General features: G+C 28.7%; 1 protein-coding gene across 3 annotated transcripts in view; it reads left to right on the forward strand.

Moving 5' to 3' along the window:
• The window catches only part of LOC143249448 (serine/threonine-protein kinase MRCK alpha-like), a 135,939-nt gene that overhangs the window by 72,373 nt on the left and 42,100 nt on the right, over window positions 1-21,466 (forward strand). For all 3 annotated transcript variants that reach the window (XM_076499303.1, XM_076499305.1, XM_076499304.1), the window contains 9 exons: window positions 3,090-3,204; window positions 3,745-3,893; window positions 4,868-4,983; window positions 5,533-5,711; window positions 7,938-8,006; window positions 9,912-10,017; window positions 12,217-12,288; window positions 19,923-19,987; window positions 20,195-20,328. In XM_076499303.1, the coding sequence (XP_076355418.1) occupies window positions 3,090-3,204; window positions 3,745-3,893; window positions 4,868-4,983; window positions 5,533-5,711; window positions 7,938-8,006; window positions 9,912-10,017; window positions 12,217-12,288; window positions 19,923-19,987; window positions 20,195-20,328 (1,005 nt within the window). The remainder of the gene's footprint in view (window positions 1-3,089; window positions 3,205-3,744; window positions 3,894-4,867; window positions 4,984-5,532; window positions 5,712-7,937; window positions 8,007-9,911; window positions 10,018-12,216; window positions 12,289-19,922; window positions 19,988-20,194; window positions 20,329-21,466) is intronic.

A 21,466-nucleotide genomic window follows, 5' to 3' on the forward strand; every position in this document is an offset into this window, starting at 1 on the left:
GTTTAATTTTTGAATTAAAACCTTAAATAGTATTAAATTTAATTTTTAAATCTAATTTACAGCAGTAAGAAAGAAAGTAAAGTAATACAAGTTTTAAAAGATTTTCTGTATCATAATTTTAATTATTATAACTTGCCACATATGACTATTGGGTAGATTCAAACATCAGTGTTAGCCACTTGAAGTTGGTTTTGAATCCTGGTTTCTGGTTAAACTATTTAAGAATTGGACTACAACTCAGTATTTGTTAGTACTTGATGTTTCTTCTGTAACAATTATTGTAGGTGGATATGTGAAATGTTAAGAAGGAATTTTTAAACACAGTGTTTCCATAGGTGCTCAAAAAGCTGGAAAGTATTTGGAAATATATAAGTCTAGGTCTGGAAAGTGTAGTAAACATGATTAATATTTCTTAGCTTTGAATTGTCATGGGAAAATAATTTTAACCACATTCTTGTTGAAATATTGGTGTAATTTCTTTATTGATTACCTATTCCTTCTTGGTAACAAGGTAAAAAGTCTCTTGTCAAAACATTTGCAGAGAGCATCATATGTGACTTGTTGATGTTTCAAGTAGAAATAATCCCATTCACAGAGATGGTCATGGCTTTGAATAAAAGGAGGTTTGAGGCAACTGAAGCTAGTGTGGAAAACTGACTGTTTAATTACTATTTCTCTTTGTATTTTAGATATGACGTAATGTTTATTTTATTCTCTTTAGTATCATGAACTTGTAGTAGTAAGCTTCAAGTTCCTTCACCAGTGTTTTATTTTAAATTAGCAATGAGAAAACATGCATACCTACAATTTTCTCCATCATGAAACATGAGAATTAGAAAAGTTAGAGATTAAATATTAACAGTGCAAATATTCTTGGTTTGTTTTAATTCAGACAAATGTGAAAATAATAATTAACTTTGAATAAATGAAAACTGAATATACCATGTCTTGTCTCAAGACATATATAAAAATAAATTTTTGGGTTTTATTTTCACTCGATAAAATATCCCAAAAAAATATGCTCGAGATATATACACTGCAAGTAAAAAAAATTGGCAAGAGCTTGCATTATTTTGTTTGATCATTGTTATACTTGTCCATCTTGGGCATTTCACATGTATAACAATGTTGCAAAGTTAGTAGTCTTCACCCAAACTAAATGTCATTCCCATGATCTCATGCTGGTTTCCCATATGTCATGGTCGTGATGTTCCAAAATTAAGTTGCTTCTCAGTTCTTGTAAACTTGCCACAGTTGTGTGATTAAGATACTTATGTTACTCTGCACTTATTCTATTCGTAAGCAAGAAAATTCAGAAAGAATGAAACGTTTATTGTAGTTATTTTAATGCATAGTTCCTCAGTTGTTTTTCTTTATTTCTGTTTATTTGCCCTATGTATCATTTGTCTGGTACTGGAAACTTGCCAGAGTCCTGAAAAAAGTTTTGGAATTTCATCTGATGAAAAGTATATTAACCATTATATCTGAAATGAACAATGTTTTCATAAGCTTTATTCCTGCTCCTTTAAAAATTAGAACATCTTAGGCATTTAAAATGTGCATATTCTGCTTAGCAGTAGTTTTTATACAGTATTGAATGTCATATTCTTGTGTTAGTTTATAATTTTATTGAAAGTTTAGAATTTGTTATTTATTAATGTGGTTTTACCTACAGGGTAAAAAAAATTGATTAGTTGTTGACTTTTTTAATTATTTTGTTTTGGGATGTAGTGAATGTAGTCTGTTTGCCTATTTTTATATTGAGATCATATTTTTAATTTCCAGAAACTGGGTATAAGTCAGTGATGTGCTAACTTAAGAGTAAGCATGCTTTTGTTTTTAAAGCAAAATGCATGTTTTAATGATAAGAAAAAACTAAGTAATTTTTTTTAATGTTATTTTTGCTTATTTTATTTGTTAGTATGGTACATAACTATATACTGTATTTTAATGAAAGTGATTATATTGTTACATTAACGTTTTTATAATATGTATAATTTCTTGGTATGAATATTTACATATTTGATTTTTTTTCATATATAGTGTGTGTAAGTTTGAATCGGTTGTATTGTTTCACCATGCCTTATGTAATTAATATAAGAAATTTAAGTAATATTTATATTGTTTTCCTGATTTTGATTTTCTAGTGACAGCAACTTAATTATTATTAATGTTATAAAATATAATGTAGCACATTTAAATAATTATCATTGATAATTCAATTATAATGTATATTATTATGTATAATTTCTTGGTATGAATATTTACATATTTGATTTTTTTCATATATAGTGTATGTAAGTTTGAATCAGTTGTATTGTTTCACCATGCCTTATGTAATTAATATAAGAAATTTAAGTAATATTTATATTGTTTTCCCGATTTTGATTTTCTAGTGACAGCAACTTAATTATCATTAATGTTATAAAATATAATGTAGCACATTTAAATATTTATCATTGATAAATCAATTATAATATAGCAAATTTAATGTGTCATTGTTAAATATCTGATTATATATCATTGATAAATCTACTATGATAAATTAATGTACTAGGTTTAATGCATCTTTGTTAAATATCTGTTTTGTCTGTCCTGAAAGTGTTGAGTGTGTGTGTTAAGTACATATGCACCTCACTTCATCAGATGTAAACTAAATTAAGAAACACACACAAGTTATAGGGTTAATTTATCTCTTTATTGAATATAGGTTGTACTTGATAAAGGCTTAACTAATGTAAAGCCTAATAAAAGTGGACTTAAAATTTAGCATCTGTGATTAGAATTCTTTTGTTTTTTTCTAGAAATCCTATATACATATTAAAATAACTTTTGCAATGAAAACACTAATTTAACAGTACATTTTTTGTAGGCCTCTGTTGATTTACAGTTAATAAAGAAATCTATTTTGTACTGGGGTGTTTCTGAATTATGAAACTTTTCGATACTATATATGAATTATTTTGTGCATGCATCAGTGATTTGTAAACAGTAATTTTGTGTCAAGATTTCCATAATTTTTTTAGAATGACCATGAGTAACAGACATTGTAAACTTTATGCAATGTTAAAATATTTATATTTATTCAGGGTGAAGGATGAGAAGGATGCCAGAGGCTACTTACAGACGCTAGCTAACAAAATGAGTGAAGAACTAGAATACCTTAAAACCACAGGTGTTCCTCCAACTCCAACAGGCACAGTTGTAAGTTTTGTTTGTAAATGATGTATGTGTCAAGAATTACAGAAAACTTTTATCTGCCTGTGCAAGTTAAAGCTTTGTTAAAGAATACATATCTCAGAACTTTGGTCATTGTGAAATGTCTCATGGAATAGAATGTTATTGACTTTTTCTAGTGTTCATTACTTTCATTTTAATCTTAAATTATTCTTGAAGGTAGTTTATTATTAGAAATACTTTGTTGTTGCATGTGTGGCTAAGTAATTGTTATAATCATCAGTGGATGTAACTAATAATTGAAGCTGTGTTTATTAAAATCTTTTACATATTAATAAAAATATTACTGTATGTAATTTATAACCACAGGCTATTGATGAAATCTTTACATTAATTCAACTTTTGGATTTTTGTTTTAATATTTATTTTGGGAGAACTTTGGACTCCTTTACAAAGCCTTAGTTAGACAGGTTTAAATGTTCAGAAAAAGTAATTACCCCCACATGAAGAAAGTCCATAAACTTAATTTACGTCATATAGCTTGTTTATTAAATAAATTTTATCTAGGAAAAGAATTGGAAAAACCGCAGGTCACAGAAAATGGAAAAAATGGAGATCTTGAACCTACAGTCTAATCTCCACAGTGAGATTCAAGCCAAGCAAGCTATCAGCCAAGAGCTGAGCCGAGTTCGGGGAGATTACATGGCACAACAAAAGTAAGTGCACATGTGGCATAGAGTTGTTTTTATGTAAATTGTAACTAATGTGGTTTGTATCTTAAGGAATATTGATAATGGGTTTTAGTGGTAATATAGCCCAAACATTTATTATTTGGTTATATTTTTGAGAATATATTGAATAAAAGGTGTTTCAAAATGATTATGTGCTTTTCATTTTTACACTTTTTCACTTATTTGCACCAGACTATCAAAAATATGTAAACATTTTCATGTATATAACTATAATCATACTGTTATTTCTCCAATCTTCCTTATTCGTGCTGTCAAGGCTACATAAGATTTAGTGTTTTAACTATATCAGTAATTTTGCAAAAATTGAAGACTATTGTTGGAACTTCTCAGTGCACCATGTTAAGTTTATCTTTTCTTTTAAACTTTGTACAAAACATAAATTGAGATTGTTTTATTGAACACTGTCCATAAGCTTAGTCACAATCAAAGAAAATAACTGTTTCATGTTTCTAAGTGAAATGAAATTGATTAATGCTGCCAGCTATTCAAGATTCCAAGTTAGTGATGCTAAGAAATCGAGAACATTTTCTTTAGCTAATGTATATGTTGATATTTCTGTAGAAAGTGATGAAAATACTTTATAAAGTTCACGTTTTTACTACTTGTATTAATTCTTATGTGGTGTAAGTTCAGTACATTGTAAAATTTACCCAAGAGAGTTTGAAGAAGCTAATGAATGTTTTGTTAAATTTTAACATGTTAAGATTACCTGAGAGAGTTTAAAGGAGGTACTTATATTATATGCTTGTTTGGTGTAAGTAAAATTTACTTTTGAAAATTACAAATGCAATGATGTATTTACATGCAAGTTGAATACTTTGAAAAGTTAACTCAAGAAGTTTGACACAAGTTGTTTGTATCAATAATTGTATTATATGGATATTATTGTCAAGTTTATCATGACATTATAATTTCTGACTTGTGAATTTTTATCTTAGGGAGTTAGAAGAAAGTCGACAGAAGGAAGAAATGTACAGAGAGGAAATGCAGAAGAAGGATGCTCAAATAAAAGAACTAGAAATGAAGCTGGATAGACTTGATCTAGGAGATGGATGTAAGTTCAATATCTTTTACATTTTATCAGTTTTCAGTGATATCCTGTTGAAGTTATACTGAGGTAACATAAAAAACAAGTGACAGAAGATAAATAATTAACATGCAAGTTTTCTGATTATTATATACATCTTTTTTATTTAAAAACTAACATCTTCATACTTTATTTAGTCTTAAACTTACATCTTCATACTTTATTTAGTCTTAAACTTACAGGTGATTATAAAGAAAATCTTGTATATCAAATTATTATTTCTTTAAAACTTCTTTTCAGAAAGGTAACTATGTTGCACCAGAAACATACAGAGAATTGTATGTTTTATTCAGGAAAGTTTGGTGCAGTGTGTTTTAGAAACTGGTCATCTTGAATTAGCAGACCAAGCTTATTTTAAATACATCATGCAAACTGCCATGCATTTCATTTACATCAACCATCTAATATAAAAGAGAAAGAAATTAGTGTTAGTGTTTGATAAAACAATTTAGACGTACAGTATGATATGTTTTCAAATGCTTTATTTTAATATGCAGTATTATTATTTTTCTTTAGTCTTGGATCGTCCATCATCCCAGATGTCCTTCCTGGATCAGTTTCTTAAGGATACCTCTTTACGACTTGGCTGTTCTGACAGCGGTGAGTATGCTGAAGTAGGAGAAGAAACTGATAATGAATTCCATATGCCAACTTCATTCTCTGGAAGCAAGTCTACTGCATCTGAAACAAGCATGGTAAGGTACTTTGAATAATATAGACTTATGTTATTTACAGGAAGCTTTGATTTTTTAATTTTTTTGCAGTATTAAAAATGGTCAATAATTATTAAGTGAACATTTTGCATATATTATACAGTTGTATAACTCCTATTGATATTACAATGTGGTTAAATTTAAAGACCCCTAAATTTGTTCAGTCTTTTTTCATCTTATTAAAATGTAAAAAAAGATTTTCAGATATTTTATAGACAAAACAGTAAGGATAATTTAAAACTTGCATTATGTGTCTGTTTGACAACAAACATGACAAGTTGTTTATGTGTAGCTAGTTATTGTGCTGAAGTTGTTATATATAAAACATTAGATTTTTCTGAATGTTTACAAGCTTATGAGACAAATATCGAAAGAATTTTGGAGCTGAAGGAAAAACAGGTTATTCAATGTTTAAAATTCTGATTAAGTGGGTAGATTAGTATTTTGCTATATGTCATAAAATGTTAACACTTTTCAACACAGGCTTGGTGAAATCTGATATGACTGGCCTTGTAGCCACAAAGTAATCATTATAGTTTGAGTAAACATTCAAAGTTTTTGTGTGTAGAAAATCAAATTTTCTAATCAATTTTTTACATAGTATTTACTGCTTTGAACAGAAAGTGATTTTCATGTTAAGATTAAATTATTTTTTCCATCTGAAAAATTTTAAATTTGATTTGCTTAACCTCTTAAAAACTTCTTAAATAAATTAGAAGCTTTTTTCCAGTAACACTTTATATTTCATCTGTGTATTTTCTTTGCCCTACCTCTGTATAGATGTGGCAAATTTGACTGATTTTGTAACCACCATAAAAAGTATGAAATATACCTAAGTTGTCCCTTCTTCATTTTATAGAATGACTACTGATTGTAACAAGAACCCACAATTGTCTGTTGTAAATAACTTATGGTTCATAATAGTATACATCTGCTTATACTTAATTTTATTATTTTAATGCTCTTTGAACCATGTATAACTAATATAATCCTGCCACACAAATTGTAAATCACTCTGCAAAGTAGTTCATCACTTTACCTTATTAAATGAAGCTATGCACAAGCCACTTTACTTTTATAAGAATAAATAAGAAATGTACATGAAAAACCAGAAGTATAGTACTTATCTTAGTCCTTTTGGATTTTGATGTTGGTTCATGATGAAACTGAAGCATATTTTTTTTTGTAGTGATGGTATTTTTATACTAAATAACTTTTGTCCTTAAATAATTCACCAAAATACAAAGAAAAATGATACACAAAGCAAACAGTGCCATGCAGCCATTAACTGGTGTTCTAAGTATGGCATACCAGCTTTAAAATAATTATTTTAGCTTCTCAATCTGAGCACCATGAAATAAACTTTCAAACTGAAGATGAATGGACAATACTCTTTACTAAAAGTAATGATAGGTTAAAACTTTGTTGTTGTGTTGGTTATAAGTAATATAGTATAAAACAAGAAAGACAACCATTGGAAAAAAAAGGGATATAAGAGATGGTGGTGGCAAGTAGGTCTAATTTTCTAGTTTATAATTCAATAAATAAATAAGATTGGAGGTTATGAAAACTAGACTTTGCTTCAGTAATATTTCTGTTAAGTAAGTTATGTTAAATTCTGTGCTTTAGAGAGGTGCAGTAAATAAATTGGAGAAGGGAGAAAACCTATAGAACACGTCATATTTCTGATATTACAGAAGATGGAGGATTTTAAAAAATATTTTTCTATAAAATTAAGAACTTAAAATGTATATAATATTAAAATTTGATTTATTAACTGTTTGGATGCCAAATATACAATGACAAAATAGTTTAATTAAATTTTGAATCTAACTCTTAAAATGTCATGGCATGTGAATTATGACCCACCTGTAGCAAGAAAGCTAAGGTGCTGTTGCAATCAGTAATCAACAATTGCCTGTCAGTGTTCTTTGCTTTAATTGCAAATTTAATTTTGACTGTCGGTCTGTTAATGGTCAAACCTCCTTTCATATAAGAAATTAGGAATTTTTCTTTATGTACAATATTCTCTTGAATTATTTTCAAAATACTTTTCATGTAAAATATTACATTCAGAAAGTGATGATGTGCTGATGCTGAAACAAATGAGACAATTGAAAGAAAATTCATAAGGATTTTTATAGTTTATTAACTAATTGTTTATTTAATTCATCTTTAATTTTCTTATTATTGTCATCTATTTTATAGGATCAGCTGTCTGTTAGTTTATCTCCTGTAGTTGACTCCAGACCAACCATTAGTTCTTTGACTCCTCAGGTATGACTTTGTATATAAGGTGTAGAGTCAGTTGCAAATATAGGAGTGGCAACAAATTGGCAGATTTTACTCTAGTTTACGTCTTTCTCCATACAACCTGTATCATTTTAGGGTCATTTTGAGTTTACTTACTGATAAAGTTTATCCAGTTAAACACTTGCTATCTATGTATGTAAGTGAAAGTAATATTATAATGTATGTTTTAATTTGAATTTTTATTTTGTCCTAAATTCTAAGTTTTTTCTCTCAAAATGAACCTTTAAAAAGCTACTTCAAACTTCAGGTGTATTGTCGCATGACCAACAAGCTGTGAAACTTCTCTTCTTTGGCTTTTTGTAAATTCATTAATACAATGGTAGTTCAGTAGATGTGCATCTAGACAACAAGGTACTTACAAAACATTTCAAAGTTTGAATGAATGAATACAGGTGAAACATGTGAAAATAAAGCTGTCATTTTCAACTCCTGACAGCTGCCATGCTCACCTTCAACAGATTTGTTTGAGCTTTATAGGCTACATGTAGATATTATATACACATTTATGTATTTAGTAGAAATAACTCACTTTATGTTATCATCTAACAATTGTTATATTGAAATTGTTGTGGATTACATGTAATTAACTGTAGTATTTTTGTGGCTGCTTGATTGACTACAGCACTTATATTTTCTCTTACCTAAATATGTTAGAGATAAGTTTAAATTGTGTTAAGTCTTACTATTATATTTTAGTTAATTATATATTAATGTTTCATATGTATAATTACAAAATTTAAACATTTTTCTAAATACATGTCATTTTGCATCTGTTCACAAGGCTTATGGTATCATACTTTGAACACAAAGCTTGCCGAGAGTTCCACACAAATTCCAAAGAAACTATGATATGCTTTGAAGGCACTGTTAACTTGTTTTGAGATGAATTATAAGTGTTAATGGGCAAGAAAGGAAAAATAAACATTAAAAATTAGCTATATGTGAAAGACCTGAAATTATGAATTTAAGAAAAGGAACTTTTTAAAGATATTCTAAAAAAAATGTTAAAAATGTGTTTTTTCTGTTTCTTAATTTTAATTATTTCTTTGCATTATACATTGAGGATAATAGAGATAGTGATATGGTAGAGAAACTAGAATATAAAATATAATTAGTTACCAAAAAAAAATCTTTTGATATCCTTTTAGGAGGTTTTAGAAATTATGGGAATAAAATATAAAAACTATAAAAGAAGGAAATGTATTTTTCTAATTAAAATAACACTTGTAGTAAAAACTTAAATATAACAATGTTATTCTTTGTGTACAAGGTACTTATGATCTTTAACAATTTCTTAGTAGAATTTCAGAGGATACACTAAGGCATCTCAGAGTTACCATATATATTGTAGTACAAGTAAAAGTCACTACTCATTTTCCACAAATTGCATGAGCCCACTGTGAAAGGGTTAAAATGTTTAATCCTTTAAGCTTATGAGAGTAATGTAAGAATTGTGAAAGCCATGTCATAACCTTATTAATAAAGTTTCCTCTTTGCTGTATTTTTTCTTTTGTCTTTTAAAGTAGCTTTAAATAAAGTTTAAACCAACTTTTAATTTTCGTTTTTCTAAAGAAATAAACTTTGTTTGCAACTGACATGTTATTTAAAACAAAACATTGAGAATTTCCAATGTTCAAAGTCTTACTTTCTTGGTTCAGAATAAATTGTTTTATGTGTTGGCCTATTTTAATTTAATGTAATTTGCTATGATCGGTGTTAGCTTGATTGTTGAACCCTATTTTATCACTTGGAATGGTCAAATTAGCTTTATCGTTATTTGATGTTTTAACCACATTGAAAGAATTCTTGTGTTATGATCTACTCTAATGTGAATGTAAGATTTTAACATAGTTGTTTTTCTTCTTGCAGCCTAAAGCTCACCAGTTTATGTTTAGAAACCTAGGAACTCCTCTTAAATGTTATCAGTGTACATCCTTATTGGTAGGCTTGTATCATCAAGGAGTAGTTTGTGAAGGTAATATTTGTATACTTATTTTTTGTATTAGCCTTGCACTTGAGTTATATTACTTGTATAAATATATCTAAGCATACTTCACAAGTGTTGGGTTTTATTATGTCTTGAGATAACAGGTTTTCTAAAATTCATATTTGAAGCTACTTGAATTCTTTTTTGGACAACTATTGGAGGTAAAAAACAGTTATAAAAACATGCACTGAAGTTCATACTCACCTAGAGTTAAAGTAAGTTATAGCTTTTATTTCAGTGTATATTTCTCAACAAAAATAATTGAAAGGTAAAAATTAAAACTTAATAACAAGTCACAAAGGATACTTAAATGAAAAAAAATTATTAAAATGAAAAGTTCCATGACCACTTCTTGAGAAATGCACAAAGAGCATGTGTAGTTGGATGTACATGATGTAACCTGACACTTTGTTCATCCTAGAAAACTCTGCACTCCTTCAGTGTGTCTTTTTGCTTGTAAAGGTTGTTAGACATGGTGCAAAAAGCAATAAAACAATAACATTAAATAAAAGCTTGTGAAAATAGGCATAAGGCTCTAAAAACAATGATAACTTTATGATATGTAGTTATTCTAGAATAAAGCATTTGATTTTTTCATATTTTTCAACTTTTTATATACATGATTTCACTACAGATAGTGTTAGGGAAGAGAAAATAAGGAATTAATTTAGGAGATTATAGAGGTTGTGCATCTGAAATATAAAACTGTAAGATGGAAAATGCAGAGATGCCAACCATTACGATTTGAGCATAATCATTATGATTTTGGTGTATACATTATGACTATACACTCATACAGACAAATATGACAACTTGTTGCAACTCCCAAATTATTATATATTATATAGGCCTATACAATAAAGTGATAAATTGTTCCTCCAAGGCTTGAAAGGGGATGAAAAGAAAATTTCTAGTGAGATACAAATAAATTTTGATAATAAATAAAAGACTGTCCAAACGGCTACTTGCAATAATCATATTTCTGCTTGAAATAATAAAAAATATTTCTATCTCCGACGTCTACCAATAGTTTGAGTGCGATGTTTCTCCATACTGGGTACGTGGGGGAACCCATAGTTACATCATCAGTGCTTGTCAGCTAATCAGTGCTCATGTAGTTTGGTATTTCTCGTTTTCTAAGTGGCATAGAAACACCATTGCGATCATTCACAAGATGAAAAAAAGAGGCTTCATTCACCAGATTGTCTTGTTTCTGGCAAATCTAAAAGGACTAAAACTGTGAATCAAAAATTTAGGAAAGAGTATAATGCAAAATATCCGGTCATTAAATACACAAAACACAGTAATAATGAGCAATGTATAGGAGTAATAAATAATAATAGTTATAATAATAAACAGCTTAGAGACATTGGTCAGGCCTAGTAGCTGCAAATGATAATGAGCTGTCTACAATCATTACGCCCAGTCATTTGAAATAGTTGGCATCTCTGAAAACGTTTTGTTTTTTTAGCATAAAAATTATCTTGAACTCAAATTGATTCAACGAAGATTGCAGAATTTACTGGAAAATCTTTAGTAAGAATACTTTATAAAAGTTTTTATTTTTTTGGTGTACAACAGACCTTTATTTAAAAAGCTTACCAAGTTTCATAAGATACATAGTGAATTGAGAATTATAGTAAACATTAATTTTTCAAGTATAGGCAATGTTCTTGCTTTGTGTAAAAACCAACTCAGTATGCTAGCAGTATTTGTGTCTTCTTGGTATAAAAACTAATTGATTACACTAGTAGCACTTGTGCTTGCTTGATATAAAAAAACTAAATGATTATGCTAGTAGCACTTGTGCCTGCTTGATGTAAAAATACTAACTAACTATGCTAGTTTTAGATGTGCCTGCTTGTTATGAAAACTAACTAATTATGCTAGTGTCAGTTGTGCATACTTGTTATAAAGACCAAATTAATGTAGCAGTGATATAAGTTTAACATTTGTAGTCCACACAGCTCATTAAATCACTTGTGGTAGTTGTATTATTGGTTACAGAAATTTTTCTTTAAGATATTTAAAAAATTAAATCTTGGTTTTTACAGGTAGTCTGTTTAATCATATATGCTATAGTGTACCATGCTAATTATGTATTTTTGCTTCAAAGTTACAAAAATGCATTTCTTTATCTGTAATAGCTTATGATTACTCAGAATCAAAATTTTCATTTTTCTTTAGTGTGTGGATTTGTGTGTCATGTTACTTGTCAGCATACTGTGCCTGCTGTCTGCCCAGTTCCAGCCAATCAGAGTAAGGTGTTTTTTTTTTACTTCTCATTTTTCATTTATTTAGGCTATTTTGTATTGTTTTTAATTATATCATGTTGGAATAAAGTCCTATCACAGTTTAGCTATTTTTGCACAAGTATATGCATTGTTTAAAATTGGTTTACTCTTTTTATAATGGTCACTTTAAGGATCTATTCTTATTTTAGTTTTAAACTGAAGTAATAATTGTAGCAGTATACCATAATATCAAAGCTTATTGGTCTGATTATACTGTTTTGTTTTCCACGTACATTCTTTGTCGTGTATATGTACTGGTGGTCTTGAAGTACTAAAGTGTATTTAATGCACAGGCTTATTAAAAGTATTATGTATGTAAATGTTTGGTGAAATGATTCTCTTGTGATTTAAATTCTTTCAACTGTGTTACAATGATTATAAATTGCCATATTATATCCACTTGTAGGTTCAGAATTAGGTATGAAAATATGATAAAGAATGTTTTGACTTTTTGCATGTTAAAACACTTATTTTAGTTAGTTTCAATTGTGTTTTTTGTTTACATTGAAGGATTCTTATGTATATGGTTTATAGGAAGTTTGCAAATTTTATAAATACACATGTCAATGTGTTTATTTGCGTGTGTTCCATTTCTAAGTGGTGGCTACTATGGTTAATAACATATGGGCCTGACATGGCTGTGGTTAGGATGCTAGATTTGCAGCCTGAGGCTTGTAATTCCAAAATCCATGTCACATTAAACATGCTCACCTTTTCAACTGTTGGGCATTATAAACTGATGGTCAGTCCCTTTATCTATTGGTAAAAAATAGCTCCAGAGCTGACATTGGGTGGTGTTGACAGCTGCCTTCCCTTTAATCTGTCACTGTTAAATTGGAAATTGCCAGTGCAGATAGGCCTTTTGCAGCTTTGTGTGATTGGTTTTTTTTCGATGGGTGTATAGATTTTATTTATGTACTTTATTAGCTTTGTTTTGTGCAGCTGAGCTGTCTTTTATAGATTACACACAGTCTGTGAGTCAATGGAAACACTTTTGGTTGATTTGTTTTCAAACAAAGTTTTCCTTTACTTTCCTCTTTTTTTTAAAAATTCTAAATAGAGATTTGAAAAGGTTAATTGGTAGAATCCTTTATCAGAAAAAAAAAAATTTTTGGCTGTAACTTGCATGTGAGGAACTGTGTTGTTCCTGTGTGATCTATCAAATTCACAGAGCTCAGTTACATCAACTTGTAGACTGGGTGTTAAAACTTGGAACATTTTATTTTCAACTTTTCTGAATGACATGTCATGTCATATATATACATACTTTTTGTCTGTGCAAAAAACTGATTTATTTAAAACAAATCAAAAGGAGAGAATAATAAATTAATAGATTAACATTAGTGTTACTAGGTATTATCTTCATATTTCCATGATTATTTATCTGATATTTTTTATTAAGACTTTGGTCAGTCAGAAACCTTCTTGAAATTTGCTTTTTACAGGAAAAAGTTAAAAGTTCAAAATCATCTTTTGTGTGGAAGAAACACCATAAAATCTGGAAAAAACAGTGTTGTATGTTTAAAAAAAAACCCAAAAGACAGCTGTTTTGAAATCAGGATCACATCACAAACATAAATACAAAAGCTGTGAAATGTACTGTGATCCTCCAGCTGTATATACAGCAAAACGTTGCCATGTTATCCCTCAAAAGCAAACATGGAGTAGTGCAAAAGATTCAAAAGCCAATAATCAAAAGAAAGAAGGGATAGAGTAAAATATTCTTATAGAAATCTATGCTTAAGAGAGTGTTTTGTTACAAAGGTTGGACACTGAGATTGAAGATGTACCAGAATAAAACTATAAACATGTTTATTCTGATTCTGCATTATAAATTATTACTAACATTATTAAAACTGAAGTAACACTAATATTTGGTAAATTCCAAGCATTCTAAATGTTTATTTTGATTATCTGGGAATTTGATAGGATCGCTGGAGGTTTGTGCTCATTTATTTCTCTAAGACTAGAATGTATTTTCAAACTATGAAAGCTGCTCTCACCTTTTTAGACCATTCCACACCCATTGTATGTTTTGTCCATTTATGTTTGATACATGTTTTTTAAAAAGTGCAAACAGCAGTCCCAGAGGTGATATTTTTGCTGACTGGGATCACAATATATTTTGTAGACCTTTTCTACTTATCACACTTTCCCAACTAATCATTTTTAAATTTCTTCCTTCAAGTATATAGAATTCAACAGCATTAACTGTCAGTTTTATATTTTGTAATGTTATTTGCCACAAGTTGACAAACATTAAATAATCATAACTGTAGAAGCAATATTCTATAATTCATGCACTTCATTGGGAAATAAAGGGTTCCAGGTGTAGAAATAAAATAGAGTTTTTTTTGTCATCCTTAGAAGTTGTATGCAGTTACATACAAGAAATGATGTAACAAACTGAATATCTTCTAGGAATAACTTCAGCCTGCAATAAAAAAACATTTCCACTTTATGGTATGATTTAAAGGGATTAAAAATGAGAAATTTAGTGTTAAAACTGGAAAATATACAACTATGAAATATGTGGGCATTGTTCTGATAATTAACAACTTCTCTATGGTCACCTTTTTCTGTGCATGCCAAAATGTTATAATAAGTTATATTCAAAATTTAATTTAAGTGGTTTATTATCGTGATATATGAATACATTTGGAATCAAAACATAGCTAATAATCCAAATTTGAACATTCTATAAACTTTAAGTTCTTAATTTTTATAAGGCAATATTTTTTTTTAAATATTCAATTTTCCCTAGTATAAGAATTTACATTTCTTGTGTAGGCAGCTTCCTCTTCTCTAACTTATTTACCAACTCTACATAAGTTCCTCATTGTAATTTTGCCATTGCTCAAGCACAGAATTATCTGGTTATAGAGTTAAAGTAGAGACTTAGCTCATCTTGCCATGCTTGCTCTTTCACGTATTATTTTTGGTTTTTTATTTATAACTGCTATAAAGACAATATTTCACTCTGTAAACTGATATATTATGTAACATTATTTTTTCTTGCATTTTTGTTTTTTTGTTCAAATTTTATTCTCATGCAAGACACATGAGATGAGCTTAGCTGAATTTTTAATGGCTCTTGTCACATATTTAGAAAAGCCGTAAAAACTGTTATTTATGGCACATTGTCTGCTTTTCACGTTATTTCATATTCTTTGGTGCATTACTTAATTAAATACAAAATTAGTAATTGCAGTAATTCCATAAGTTTAACATGTTGGCTCCCATGTGACCTACTGGAGAGATGTAATTGAAAGAAGACTTTCTTTTTTTTTGGTTATGAAGTTGGCCAAAGTTATCAACCTCATATAGAGGTATGGTAGAGAAAATAACAAATAAAATATGTTTTACTGAGAAAAAAACATTTGAAATTTAAGGATTTAGAAATTGTGCACTCTAAATTTGAGATTTTCTTTAGGTGAACAAAAATATTTCTAGTCTTAACATGAAAATCATTTTTATGTCGTCCTCTCCGCCAGCAGTGACAGTGGTATGTCTGCAGACTAACATTGGTATAAGCCTAGTTTCAATACTCATATTGGGCATAGCACAAATAGCCCATTTTGTAGCTTTCTGCTTAATTCTGAACAAACTTTTATATTCACTGAGAAGTATTTGGTGAAAAGACTTCATTAAAAATTCTGAATTTTTGTATATCAATTACTATTAATGATCACCGAAGGCTTTTGAACTTTCATGAAGATAGACAAAAAATATGAGAAGCTAAAGTGTGGAAACTGTAAAGGTCAATGTGGGGTCACAAACTCAGTTGATTTAATTGAAGCTGTAGTAGAAGAATTAATACAGTAAATTGTTAAAAATGACTGCATGTATTAGTTGAATTCATTATTACAATTATCTAAAGTCATAGAACTTTCAACATTACATAATCTTTACTCACATTATTGAACAGTGAACATTTCAAGTTTCTATGCAGTACCTTTTAATTTCTTAATATATTGAATAAAATGATATATATAATTTTGTCCTTCTAACACTTCACAGTAGATCTGAAAAAAAAATTACCAGAACAAATTAGAATTATAAAGACTTAACACCAACAAGGTAGCATTGCCTGTAATCAATCGATTAAAAATCAATTCTGTTGTTACTTGCAAGTTTATGTTAAGTAAACTGTTAAGTATTCAAATGAAATTTGTTTCGTATTGATAGATTTGTGATCAGGTATACATCATAAACTTTGTGAGTTAGCAAAGAAAGCTTTCGTGAAACATTTACTGTTTTATTAAAGCTGCACTAGTTGAAATAAGACACAAAAAAAAATTGATGTGTGGTATACTTTTATCTGAAATTTGCTATACACCACTGTAATTTAGGGCATCTAGTCTTCTTATTAGTGTAAACCACTTTGTTATTGTTTTGAAATACCTCTGACAGGAAAGCATTAAAACTACCATAGTTATCTTTCTTCACAAATGATGCTAGTTGTGGAGCCTTATTTCAGCTTGATATTGGAATTGTTTCCTTTTCACACACCAGGTTGAGTTGAGGAGTTAATCCTCTTGTATTTGCTATAAAGATATTTATTAAATCTTAAACTATAATATGCTTGAATACACTACAACTGTTAGTGAAAACTCATTTGGTAACTGAAATAATGTTACATAATACTAAGTTAGTTTTGTTTTTGTGTATAACTGTTGTTTTATTACATGGTATTTTTATGCAGCTTCCATGAAAAAATAACAAATTATGCATGCAGTTGTAAGGTTTCTTGTGTTTACATAAGATGCCCTGTTTTTGGTTGAGACATATTTATATCTTTTCTGATAATACTTGTACAAGTGCTTCTCAAATATGTATTCAGTATGGAAATGTGTGTTGTGTATTATATTCATTCAAACTACAGTTTGTCATGTCATGTAAAACGTTATATATATACATGTGTATATACATATGAAGTTTATATGTATCTGTGTTTGGTGTTTTCTCTTTTTGTAAGTAGTTTTCAACAGAATTTGAGTGTTTCTACTAAATGTAAACTTGTTTTTAAAGGCCATCCAACATACATTTAGTTGTAATTTGTGCATTAAAATAAATTGTCTTATGATTTTTTAAAAGTTGATTTTATTATTTGACTTGTCTGTTTCTCAATCATACTTTATTGTAAGTGAAATTTGTTTCAATAAAACACTTTCTTTGAATTAGTTGAGGTAAATGTAGTAAGTTTGCTTTTTGTAATTACTTAGTAAATGAAATTAGAACTTTAGGAAACTACTTAACAAAGGAAGGTTGTGAAATAACTTTCATATGAAAATGGACCCTTTTTATTTATATTTTGATACATTAAGTAATGTTTAACAATATAGAAAAGCATACTTGTCCAGTATTTAAATCTTTAGCATAATTTTGATATAGCACTGTTATAGTGAATTTCACTTTTCATTGTATTGATGAAGTAAGAATTTTAAAGTTTAATTTTAATGTTTTATATAACTTTGGTATTGATTTTTTTTGTGTGTCAGAGAGAAAGTATAATCATTGTGCAAAATTGTGGTCTATTAGTAAAATCACACTCCTAATAGTAGATGTATCAGTACAGCATAGGTATTGAATGAAACATCTTTAAAATATTTCCACTTTTGAGAATTTAGTGATTCTTTTCAATTAACCCTATATGAAAGTGTAGACAGTTATACTGATCTTTTAATGAAACAACTCTATTATCATTTATGCCAGTGAACTTAGCAACAAAACATAACTTAAAAATTTAGTTATAAGATATCTATGCCTGAAATCTTAATTACAAAAGGAAATATTTAAATCAACTCTCAGATTTCATCTGTATTCTAAATTTCCCATTTTAATTTTTCTTTTTACCTTTGTTTGGCTTTTAGAGCATTCAATTAATTAGAAATCTATACTTGCATATTGATGAGCCAGAATATAAAATTTGAACTTCTAAGCTCGTTACATGGCCGGGTGGGTTAAGGTGTCAGACTCATAATCTGAGGGTTACGGGTTTGAATCCCTGTCTCACCAAACATGCTCGCCCTTTCAGCCGTGGGGGTATTATAATGTGATGGTCAGTCTAACTATTCATTGGTAAAAGAGTATCCCAAGAGTTGGTGGTGGGTGGTGATGACTAGCTGCCTTCCCTCTAGTCTTACACTGCTAAATTAGGGATGGCTAGCACAGATAGACCTTGTGTAGCTTTGTGCAAGATTCAAAAACAAACAAACAATACTTATTACATCATATTTGTAAAAATCATGCAATGCACACTTCCACCTCTGTCTTTTTTCAAAACATGTCTGTAATTTACTCTGATATTATTATTGGACATGTCTGTATCTAAAATAATGAGCATATTTTTCATGAAATTCTTTGTGTGATAATTTCATATTGACTACCAAAAGTAGACCAGTTTGTTAAATGCTCACTGAGTGTGATCATTATTGTTCGTCCACGAGTGGGTAACATAAATTTTTGGCCTATTTATATATCAGTTACAAAGCCATTTGCACTACAGTTGTTTTGAAACAACTTGTAGCACTTGTGTTTTGTTTTTTTTAATGTTCCAAAATCATCTTTTTAAAGCAACATGAATTTTTGTATGGGCAAGCAACATTGTGTGAAAAAGTAATTTTATTGAAGTGCTTTACAAAGTACAGAAGTCTCAAGCCTAATGTAACTTCTAATTTATTATTATTTTTTATGAATATTTTCTTAACAAAACTAGTGAAAATATAAAAATTATAAACTTTTCATGCAAGCTAACAGAATGTAAAGGAAAAAATATTTTACAGTATCGGTTTGAGTTACATGTATTGTGATTTTTAACTTGATATTGAAGGATAGTTTGTCTACTCTAATTTTCTCTACTGTTTTATGACTTTCACTGATAGAGCCTCATTGGAGTGTCAAAAGTATGCTTGTGCAGTTATAAAACGAAATTAAAAGCAAACAGATGTATAAAGGCCAGAAGACAAATCTGTTAGGATATAAAATTGTAATAATGTTGTTTATGTAATTGCAGTTATATAAAAAAAAAAAAATATTACTGATTGTATTGTACTTTTCAACTTTTCATTTCTTTGTTAATTGGTGATTTCACTACAATTAGAGATGGTTAAGAAAATGTAAAGTTTTACTAAAGAAAACATTGATATTTATTTAAGGAGTTCTAGAATAAAAGCTTTATAGTTTCACAGGCAAATTTTTAATAGAAAAAATTTGTTAAAATTATGATTTTTCTCTTTGTATAATGTTTACTGAAAGTTTGTCAAATTTTCTGATGATACATTTAGTAATTTCAGAATTGTAGTAAACACTACATGTATAGTTTTACAGAAATGAACTTAATGGGCACTATTTTTATGATGCTATATTTGTAATGTTCAGTATATTTATGACTGCATGTAGGATTAAAGCACTGGATTTTTTCATACAATGTCATTGTACATTCATTAAAGTAAATGTAACTGGTTTGTGAATTTACTACAAAATGTGTGTTTCTTCTGTAACATTTTTACATTTTTATTGCATTTTTTGGTAGTTTTCACTCTTACTGTATTTATGACATTCTTTCACATTTAATAATTTGCATTTGTTACTTTTCAGTCAGGAGACCTGCTGGTATTGATTTGACAAAAGGTGTAGGAACAGCATGTGATGGTTTTGTGAAGGTTAGTTGTTAAAATGTTTAGTGTTGCTGGAGTAATAAATTACCTCTAGAACCAATTTTCTCATCTCTTTTATTGCTTAGATTAAAGTTGTTATTGATTCTCTTTTTAATTTAAAAGGCATTTCTCTGTACTATAAGAATATTTTAGTTTTGTTTAGTTAGACTAGTTCTGTTTCAAAGACTTCAAATTATAATTTTTGTTCAACAGGTTCCCAAGCCTTTAGGTGTGAAAAAAGGCTGGATACGACAGTTTCTAGTTGTGTGTGACTTCAAGCTGTTTTTGTATGACCTAGTGCAAGATAAAAATCCAGGAGTATCTGTGTCACAGGTCTTAGATATGAGGTTTGTATTCTTTTCATCAAATTTTAGACAACTTGTGGGGAACACTGAAAATGGTGAAATATTTCTTGCTTTCTTAGATCTCATTTATTCAAGTAATGTCAGTATTGTTTTAATTATTTGAGTTCAAGAAGAGTGTATTAATATAATTGGTTTACTTTGTCATGAAGTAATTAATTAGAAAGTAAATTTGTTTTTCATGACTTGTATAAAATATTCATCAGTGTGTAAAGTTCAAATCTAAACATAAAATTGTATAAAACTACATATGAATTGAACTTATTTTCCATTGGTTTCCAATTAAGCCTTTTCCAAACCCGATCATCAAATTAAACACCTACACATCATTTGAACATTTCTCAGTTGTTTCACTGTTCTTGTTGGGGCCTGCATCAGGTTACATTAATTTTTTTTTGCTCTCTAAAGAAACAGGGTTATTAAAATACTTGACAACTTGTATGGTTTGACTTCTCAGTAAACTTGAATTAGTCTGACCCAAGGTCACTCATTTGTTTATCTTTTTAGAAAAATTAAAATGTGCAAACTTCTTTTCATGTAGACAGTTTTAGTATCTGAAAATTGTAATTATATTATGCATTAAATGTGTTTGAATGTTTTGTATTATGTTGTATAAAATATTTTTAGATGTAGTGGTTTATTATTATGATTTGAGCTCATTAAAGTTCTTGTATCCAAATGTAGTACATGTTCAGTAGTATACAAATAAGGTTAATAATATTATTATTATATGCGAACTATACTTAATTTTTATTATTACTTTAAGAAAATGTTAATGTTTTATTTAAAGAGGAGAAAAAAATCCTTATGAAATATGTAAACATATTTTCACATACAGTGAAACTTTAATATCAAGCTGTATTTAAGTATCTTTCATTGGATTTATGCACAAGTCCATTCCCACATAAATGTGAATTCCCATGTTTTATTAACTTTAACAGTCTTTGTATGCTGCATGTTCATGTGAAGATAAAGCTTTCAGAAAGTAGTTGTTTAATCTTAAGGCAATTGTATGAAGCATGTAATATAAGATGCTCATGAAAACTGTGGTTTGCTCTGTGATGTTGGTGCATGCAAAGTATAATGATGAAATATGATTAAACTGTTTAACATGCAATTTTGA

This window comes from Tachypleus tridentatus, chromosome 4, assembly GCF_004210375.1.
Source record: "Tachypleus tridentatus isolate NWPU-2018 chromosome 4, ASM421037v1, whole genome shotgun sequence".
NCBI classification, from domain to species: domain Eukaryota; kingdom Metazoa; phylum Arthropoda; class Merostomata; order Xiphosura; family Limulidae; genus Tachypleus; species Tachypleus tridentatus.